The following is a 9,936-nucleotide window of genomic DNA, read 5'->3' as shown; positions in this document are numbered from 1 at the left end:
CTGTTGAGGGTGGAATGACTCCTGTTCTGAACGAATTACCAAGATTTAATGCAGCAATTAAGCTTCTTTAGAAAAATGACTGACGGGTTGGGCTGGGTCTAATTTGTCAATTATTAGTCGAGCCGGGCTAAAATATTTAGGGGATATGAAAGCTCTAGTTAGTAGTTTGAAGTGCTCATGTGGCCTTATAGTTGCTTCTTTTTGTTTTCATAGACCTGCGGTTGCTTATTTCTCACATGCTGCATGCATGGCAACACGGCTAATAGTCCACGGGCACAAAGCCATTGCAGTGTCTGTGTGCACTTGGCGGGTGGTTTCAGAAACGGGCGGGTGCTTTTAGAATGCACTATCCCCCCCCCCAAAGCCGTACCCATGTGTGTCTGCAGAATGGCAATGTGGGGGATATAGCAACAACACGCCCACGGCCACACCCCCACGCGCAACTAACGGCGTCGGCATAATGGGGGACGGGGAGCGCAGGTGCTAGAAGGCAGCGCAGCTCCATTATCCGTATTTAACAGGTTTAGGGTAACGTTTAGGGGTTTAGCGGGCTGCAGAATAGGAGCCACACTGTATACTGTATATTAGTTGAACCAGTTGTATTTGTTCATAGGAGATTTATGTATGATGTTTTGTCTCCATCTTTTCCGCAGGTTGCTGGAGACCTCAATGCTTAATGCAGAAGTAAAGGAGGGTGAGATCCTGCCTCCTACCATTCAGAGGCTGATGAAAGGATACAACAAGTACCTCAGACCTTTCTTTGACAGTAAGGAAATCTGCCCATACACAGTACAGACATGAACACACTTTGCTAGTTTGGGATGGCTCAGGGTAAAAGACAGGGTTAACCCATTAAGACCTGGAACGCATCTGTGTCACTTTCTGTTTTGAGCTAAAAAGCATTATTTTACACTTTGGCTATTCAAAAATAGCAGATATACAAGCTCATATCAATGGGATTGGTATTTAAGATACAGTCAAAAGGACAGCGCCCTCAGTACCCTCTTAGCTGTCCAACTACTTCTCCAAAGTGAGTGACACCTACAGCCACGTACACTGGAGGGAGCAACCATGATCTCTACTACTCTGCCACCAAAAATATACACCGAAATTGGCCTATCAGGAGACCACAAGGGGAGGTTAAAGTAAATGCATAACCATCAAGATGAACCTGCCCCTACAGTAGATGCATAACCATCTCTCACACACACACACACACACACACACACACACACACACACACACACACACACACACACACACACACACTCTCTCACTCGCACTCGCACACGCACACACAAATAAAAAATAACCAGCACATATATTACACACATAACAATCAAAATTGAACCTGCACATGTATTCACCGACATGAAAAATGAGATTATGCTCTTGGGACCTGCATGCTTGGGAGAGAGAGAGAGAGAGAGAGAGAGAGAGAGAGAGAGAGAGAGAGAGAGAGAGAGAGAGAGAGAGAGAGAGAGAGAGAGAGAGAGAGAGAGAGAGAGAGAGAGAGAGAGAGAGAGAGAGAGAGAGAGAGAGAGAGAGAGAGAGAGAGAGAGAGAGAGAGAGAGAGAGAGAGAGAGAGAGAGAGAGAGAGAGAGAGAGAGACTGAGCGAGAGAGCTGATGTGCTGGTGGGTGCTTTTTTGGAATATACTGTATGATTTTGCCTGCCTCACATTCATTCATGATGATTAACATATTTTGTGCAGACCAGTGCATAAATGTCTAAAGCCTTGAAAGTGATGCTATACTATATACAGGCATATGCAGCCCTGATCTAGATGAATTTCACAGTGCAGTGTGCATAATGGTCAAGTCAGTTTTATTTTTGAAGTGGTTCGTAGCAAAACAGGTTTGACTTGAAGTGCTTTGCAGTGCAACAGAAACGAATACAGATACAAAATAATAGGCAAACTGTCACAAACATGTTAAGCTGTTACATGCGCATTCACATGTACTCGCGAGTGCCTTTGTGTGTATAGTTACGCTATATATAGATTGAAAGCAGTCTGTACTGTAGTCTTGTCTGGACTTAAAAGCCTAAGTACAGTACTTACACATATCTCTCTAAATGAAGATTCACCATGTCACGATAGTTATCAGTTCTGAACTTTTATCCAAGATCACAGCAGTGTGCATACACTGCTTCATTGCATGGATTATTCAAATTCACTTCAAGGTCTGCATAGCACAGCATTTGCATTTCACATGCTGTATAGCTACGATGTACGTACAAAGAGATGGTGTCATGTCAGTCTTTGATCTACCGTTCAAGTGTTCGAAATGTTCTCCACAAATCCCTTGTGTATCCATCGCATTATGATTATTTGTCACCGCCGATCCGACCAAAAAAACACTATTCCTCCTGTGCCAAAAAGTGATTGCAGCTCCTATACCTGCTGACCGAAAGCATGTTTCTGCATCAATATAACTTGATTTCATTCTTGAGGGTTATATACAAATATTTTAGCCAAATCAGACCAATGCACCAGTGGACATACCGCAGAGTAGGACATTAGTTTCATTAGGTTCTGGGTGGATCTCCGCCTCTCAGAGTGTGTTTCCAAATGAAGGAGCATTGTAAATACGTATGGTCTGTGACTGTGATACACAAACACACGAGCAAAACCCCAGACATTTTAAGGAAATTATTTTAAAAAAACCTGACAGGCCTTGACAGCCCCCCAAAAGAGGACATGTCCACGTAAAAGAGGACGTATGGTCACCCTAAATATACACTATTGAATTTGTAATATGCTTACTTTTAAGTGCTCCTGTAATGGTCTGTATATATATATATATATATATTTTTTTATTGGTCGCTATAGCCACCGAAGGCCCCGCGTAGCTCCGCCCACAGTTCTAGAACCACGTTGCAAAGTTCCAAGGCAGCAGATCACATTTGAGCACATGTGTGTTGCCTGCAATGTATGAGAAATGAAGGCAACAGTTACTGAAGGGCTGAGCAATGTAGAATTGATTGCCTGCTTTAACTGGAATGGTGTGCTCTTCCTCAGAGCGCAGATCTCCACCAATCTCCGCCAGGTCGGGTTGTCTACCCAGGGCCCGCAAACTTTGGAAGTCAGTCATAGCCACTTGGAATGGGAAAAAAAGCCTTAACTTTTCAAAGAACGTGTACTCGCAAGCACGCACGTACGCAAGCCCGCACGCACATCAAACCGCCTCATACAAAATTTACAGTAAGTCACAGCAGTGACAGATACCCACTTTGACAGAGGCAAGCAATGCTAATTCCCCCACGAGCCTCCACAGGCCCTGCTACACTGAAGTTGTTCCCAGTTGTGTCGCCTGTAAAGTTTTCCTAATGTGCTGTCCTTGGATGACTTGTCATTACAAAGTGTGCAGCAAGGCATCTAGAGCTTAATTAGCATAATTAAGCTCTAGATGCCTAAAATTACTCATACTCCAATCTACAAGATCTGCACACACAAGCCTATTTGGACTTCCTGTATAAATATGATCATGTTCTTATTAGCTTGAGTCAAACATTAAAAGAAGCAACACAGTTTTTGACAGTGCGCTTGACTTTCTAATTTGGTGTTTTTCCAAGTAAAAAAAAAAAGGTTGTCTTGCTGTTCGCATTGCAAATGCTGTTTTATTAGACTTACTCTAAAAAGTGGTACGTTATTAGAAGAAATAGACGGAGTGCTTCTACAGATCTAACTATGTCTAATTCTCAAATTCTGCTGTACTTCTTCTGGGACATTTGGCACTCGCAAGTATAGTAATAAACGAACACACGCACGCACACAAACGCACACAGGATTACTCAGACATCGAGGATTACTTCAATGTACTCTATAATATATGCTATTTCCCTGTATCTCCCTAGATGGTCCTGTTACAGTGGGAATGAGTTTGGACATCGCCAGCATTGACACCATCTCAGAGATCAACATGGTAAGCAACCACACAGTATAACATATGAGTGCCTACGACATTAAGGCCTAAGAGAGCTCTACAGTCTGTCTATGCTTTTAAGAGGGGACTAAAGACTTTACTTTTTATCAAAGCATTCGTTCAGCTATATTGTTTTTTACCAAGGACTATGCCATGTGATTTAAAAAATGTTTCTTCTTTGAGTTTATTTTGATTTTTTAGATGTACTTTATAGATGCACTTTTCAAATGTAAAGTCAAAATCAAAAAATCAGACATGGATTTGCTAGGGTGTAGCTTGGGGTGTAGAGTAGAGGGGCTTAAGGGACCTGACGCCATCAATATTCAACAATGCATTAAACGCCAGAGCAGACCTTTGGTAATAGCCACAAAATGCTTTTACTTAGGTTTGCAAAAAAAAAAACAACAGCGACCCATCGGTCATGTATCAGCATATTGTTGACATGCCTATTACATTGTGGCAGCAATGATGTGACCTTTGATCACTGAATCCCTGAAGGACTACACAGCTACCATCTTCCTGCGCCAGCGCTGGACCGATGAGCGACTGGTGTTTGAGGGCAACAAGAGCCTGAGTCTCGATGGGCGACTGGTGGAGCTGCTGTGGGTTCCTGACACGTTCATCGTGGACTCCAAGAAATCCTTCCTTCACGATATCACAGTAGAGAACAGGCTGATCCGCATCTTCCCCAATGGGACTGTCCTCTACGCTCTGAGGTTAGCCAACTAACAAATTGGACTTTATTGTTATTTGGTTGTTATTTTTTTATTCTATTGTGTTCCATTTGTTTTCCGGTTCAGTCGGCAATGAGAAGTAGCCCGGGGAATAGGGAATGCTACTGGGGGAGAGCAGAAAGCGTAGGTTGAGATAATGTGATTGCAAAAAGGGGGATTATATGAGTTCACTTGGCTGGATATTGGATTGTATGAGAAGAGGAGAGATTGATCTGTCAATAAAAAGAGCTGTGGCCTATTGAAGTGAGAGAAGAATTGTTAGGATCACTAACAGATATTGCTCTGTGAGCAAAGGCTTACTGCTTGATAAGCTACTTGTATGTGGGCGTCTGTGATGGTGCATTACTGTTGTATTTTGATTGCGTGCTGGGCCACCTGAACAGGTTATACTGTAGATGGGTGATGTAGGGTAGCAGCTGGGACATTCAACTCCTATTGATCCAGTGATGATGGCATTTCTACAATACATTCTACTACATTCATTATTTTAATCTCGGTGTTTGATATGTCAGATTGCAACAGCTTGTGTGTGTGTGTGTGTGTGTGTGTGTGTGTGTGTGTGTGTGTGTGTGTGTGTGTGTGTGTGTGTGTGTGTGTGTGTGTGTGTGTGTGTGTGTGTGTGTGTGTGTGTGTGTGTGTGTGTGTGTGTGTGTGTGTGTGTGTGTGTCACTCTGTTTGTATTTTAGCGGTGTTGTTGTCCTTGGTCTTGAATTGTCTCATGACGCTCCAATCTACAGTATACAATGAATATGGTAGCATTTTGTGAGTTAGCAAGGTTTACCCCCCATTTTTTTTTTAAATCATCACAGCTGGTATTGTGACTTTATATATTGTCAGATACTTGCATTTGTCATTATATTATATTATCGCCCAAGTGGAGTTGGTGGAGGGACAACTGAAAGCCCCATTATACCCCCAGTGGAGGTTTTGTCCATCATTGATAAGAACAGCTGACAATGGATCTCCAAGCTCACAATGCATCACATCACGTGAATGAATGCCCTGACACTGCTTATAGGCCTACAATATTAAGCAGGACTTTAAATATTACAATAACTTCTGCGAAGAGGGGTTCACAGAGTTGCAGTTTCAGTAGAACTAGCAATTGCAATATGAACTAATTTCTTGTCACATTGTTCTCCTCAGAAAACACTACATAGATTTTAGAACTAGAATTAATTGTTTTCATAACATTAGCGTCAGTGCTAAGTTTGATAAACAGGCTTTTTAATACTTTTAATTGGTTCAATATTCTTTTAACCCACACACAGACGAGAAGGGTGTTCAATAGCGTTGATTTATAATAACATTTTTTTTAAAGTTGAAAAATGTAGTTAGCTGGTTTCTTCTCAACAACGATGAATTATTCTGGTTAATCGCAACAGAAATGATCTCTTTTCTTTTTTCAGAATTTAACAGGTGGCTGAATAGAATATATAACTTTCTCCAGTAATGTTAATGAGGTTCACAGTTGCCAAATTCCACTTCCACTTTTGGCCATGACACTCGTTTCCAGGCTCTGTCTCTCACACGCCCCAAGAACATCTCACACCTCAGTGAAACCATACAATCCCTGGTAAACACTGCTACCTGCTCCTCTTTACCTCACAACAACTGGATAATATGCATGTCACTGTGAGAGTGACACAGTCAGCATGAAAGGTACTGCAATGGAACTCAAAGTCAACACCATGCGATATTCATTTTTTCCTAGCTTTAAGAAAAACATTACATATTTGACCCGATCAGAAAAAGCTGGAAGGATGTTTTGCTTTCATTTTACGTCTCAGGAGTGCAGTGAAAGCTACTGTATGACAACATAAGCTTTATTTGGTAAGAGCACAGGATTCCTTTTGATATCAAACCAAAGAAGTCACAGACTGGCAGTGGGTCAGGGTCAAATTGGAGTTCAAACATCTCACTAAAAGCTTTAAAAATACATCCCGAAGGTATGATATTCAGACACAGCCAGAACATACAGTGTGCATTAATCACTTAAAGCCTATATACTTCAGGGGTTAGGGGTCAGGGGTTGACTGGAGCCCCCCCGGGGTTTATAATAATAACAATCTTCATTTCGGACACATGTCCATATAGAAAGCAGCATACAACAGAATAAAAAAGATTACAGTAGTACAGTACATCAAAATGACATTAGAGACCTATATGTACCGTATATAAAGAAATATTTAAAAGAACTACAAAGTATGAGCCACTCCACGTGCACACTCGCGTCAACCCACACACCCACCCGCAGGAACCTATAGCTCACGTGAGCACACACAATATCTATTTATTATCCTTTTTCCATCTACACCAAATATCTTTGTCGAAAATAGACGATTGGCAATGCAATGCAACTGTGAGCTTGTAGATTGATTGGTTATATTCAGAAAATGTACTAGTGTTAATGTGGTTAAGTCTGCTGTCTCTACATCGATGACATAAGCAATCATCAATGTTTGGATAAATCTTTGCCAATCTAGCATTGTTAAAATGAACTGTGTATCACTTTCAAATGCATAAAGCGATGTTTAGTAGATGTAGATGATGTATAGTCTAAGACTCATCTCATTGGTCATCTGTTAAGACTGCTCCAAGAAACACAGTCCCAGGCCATTATTACATTTTCAGTGTGGATTGTGGATTGATTTTATTAATGAGCTCATAAATCTGGGATATCAATCTTCTACGGTCTGAATCCAATTCAAGGATATGGTCGACATGTGGTTTTATGGGCTTATCTGGAAATTAATTAAATGTCTTTTGTGCAAAGCTCCTGGATCTGCAAATAATTGAGAAAAAGATGCAAATATGTCTTTTATACATAGATTATGGATTGATCTAATCCTTTTATTAAACAATAAAGTAAATGCAGAGTGTATAGGAGGGAAAGAAGATGTGAGTTGACTTAATGGCGGACAGTGTAGAGATTCCTTGCAGCCCAAAATGTCTTCTAAACAAGCCCATACACTTACTGAATGATTGACTGTTATATTTGAACTCAAACTAGAAAGGTGCACTCAGTAGAGTGCACTTCTCTGCCAGGAGGCATGCTAATAATAGTGATACAGTATTCTGTTCGGTTTTATTTCTACCTACAGCCGTGAAAGTGTAGCACAGCATGTCTTCCTTCCAGGGTGTCCTGATCACATCACCCAAAACATGTCATTTTCAAATCCAGCATGATCTACATTTCTGTGTCTTATTTCAATATGGCACATATGGCTTTATTAATTTTGGTGCAAGCTTTGCAGAGCGTCAGCACTCAAAGCTCTCAGCTCGGACTGAGTTGAATATGCACAAATGACTCAAGGGTTTTGTTGATGTTGTGACATTTATAAATATATATTAATTTAACTTACATGTCTCTGATTGGCAAGCTCCAGTAGATAAGCTGGAGGCACTGGAGCATTTTAATTGGTCAGTCTGGCAAAACTCTTATCACATAGCCTGGACGGAGGATTGCTCTGTGATTATAAAAAATAAATAAATAAACGACATAGTTGTTGTTGAGTGATTTGAAAAAAGAAAATTGAGGTCCTGGGTCTGCTATCAGCGTACGTACCAAGGGGCCAGCTTCGAGTTGTAAATTGAGGCTATATAGGAAGAGACAGTTCATATGAATGGCCTGTAGTCACTCCTGACTGTCAGAAGTCATTAAGCTCCATTCAAGCGGATGGGTTTTTGCCGAACTTTACACAAACTTTACAAACTTTTATTTTAAAATTGATGATAAAGTAGGGTATGCTGTAGGAGGGGCGTGGCTACCTTGTGATGATTTGATTGACAAGCTACACAACCAATAGCATTCATTCATTCCCCACCCCTGTTCTGGTCCCAACCAATAGCATTCATTTCCGAGTGCATAGCATATAGAAAGATGGCGGATTTGAAATAGTTGAAAAATAAGCTTCATTTACGGTAGATGCTATGGGCGTAACGTTGTCCATACTTTTTACTGTCTATGGTACGTACTTCCTGCCAGAGATAGGCTAGTTGTTGCTATGAAGGCGTAAAGCTGCACAAACAACTGAGCCCACATCATGTTGGCATATTGAGAACTAATTGCTCCCAGTCTGCCTTTTGTCTTTGAATCATGAATTATCTTCTGAATGTTGCATCATGCCCATTAATTAAAAAGTCACCCGTATGAAAAGAGACAATACTGTGTGTGTGTGTGTGTGTGTGTGTGTGTGTGTGTGTGTGTGTGTGTGTGTGTGTGTGTGTGTGTGTGTGTGTGTGTGTGTGTGTGTGTGTGTGTGTGTGTGTGTGTGTGTGTGTGTGTGTGTGTGTGTGTGTGTGTGTGTGTGTGTGTAGAAGAGATACGACAACTTTTGTAATGCTATCATTTTAATGAGGTCAACCCTCTTTACTTTGTACTTTTGAAGGGAAAAAGGCTAGAGGGAAGTGCATGCTTGTATTGTTACCATGTTGCGTGACATGGTCATTTGGGGTCGTATTGTCGATTTCATGCCTTTGTTGCCGTGAATGTCTGCATCCTTTTGCGTTAGTCTGTGAATGGCTGTTGCATCTTGGCCTTTAGTGTGTGTGTGCGCGTGCGTGTGCATGTGTGTGGGTGTGTCTGTGGGTGGGTGGGTGTGTTGGGACTCATGGGCATTTGCCTCTGTATATGAATCTTCACAGCCTGTGGGCCTCACTCTGTCAGACAGATGAATAGAGGAGTAGAGGAGTACCACAGAGGCAGAGGGCATGTGTCTTCTGCACATGGAGGAGGCAGGCAGAGGAGGATGATGGAAAGAGATGGCAGGGACAACTGAAAGCCCCATTATACTTCTCGCACAGCGGTCGTCAGTGTTGCGTGCCGAAAATAGTTGAGATCTCACAAACTCAACTCACAACAACTTGTCGAATCGCAAGGTGTTCTGAGCTTGTAGTTTGACTATTTTCGGTGCCCGCCAGCGGCGCGCACAAGTATAAACCAGGCATGAGGCTCCCATAGGGAATAGAGATATGAGAAAGTGAGAAAGAAGGAAGTTAACGGAGAGTTCATTCTTTCAGAGAATAAACTTTCAGCTCTTTCAGCAGGAGGAATGCATAAGACAGCACTTATATGAGATTATATGTGATCTTATACAATGACTGGGACACAAGACTGTAGTGATGTGCGGGTCGGGTTTTTTCATGACCCGCCCCGCCCCGCCACGGAACCCAACCCGCCTCAACCCGCCCCACGACCCGCGGTAAAAAAAGAAAATGGGTAAAATCATGAAGGAAAACAATCTTCAAGTATACACCCCAAGTCGAACTGTTTTA

The 9,936-nt window shown here is 41.8% G+C and overlaps 1 protein-coding gene across 1 annotated transcript in view; it reads left to right on the top strand.

Moving 5' to 3' along the window:
• Window positions 1–651: 651 nt before the first annotated feature.
• The window catches only part of LOC311058238 (gamma-aminobutyric acid receptor subunit pi), a gene marked incomplete at its 3' end in the record, with an annotated part of 17,299 nt that continues 8,014 nt past the window's right edge, over window positions 652–9,936 (top strand). Inside the window, exons 1-3 of the mRNA XM_084075606.1 lie at window positions 652–766; window positions 3,858–3,925; window positions 4,424–4,641. Of these exons, the coding sequence (XP_083931732.1) occupies window positions 670–766; window positions 3,858–3,925; window positions 4,424–4,641 (383 nt within the window). The 5' untranslated portion in view covers window positions 652–669. The remainder of the gene's footprint in view (window positions 767–3,857; window positions 3,926–4,423; window positions 4,642–9,936) is intronic.

This window comes from Gymnoscopelus microlampas (assembly GCF_963454915.1).
Source record: "Gymnoscopelus microlampas genome assembly, chromosome: 13".
NCBI classification, from domain to species: domain Eukaryota; kingdom Metazoa; phylum Chordata; class Actinopteri; order Myctophiformes; family Myctophidae; genus Gymnoscopelus; species Gymnoscopelus microlampas.
The sequence above is the reverse complement of the archived record's forward strand: the minus strand, read 5'-3'. Positions and strand labels throughout refer to the sequence as shown.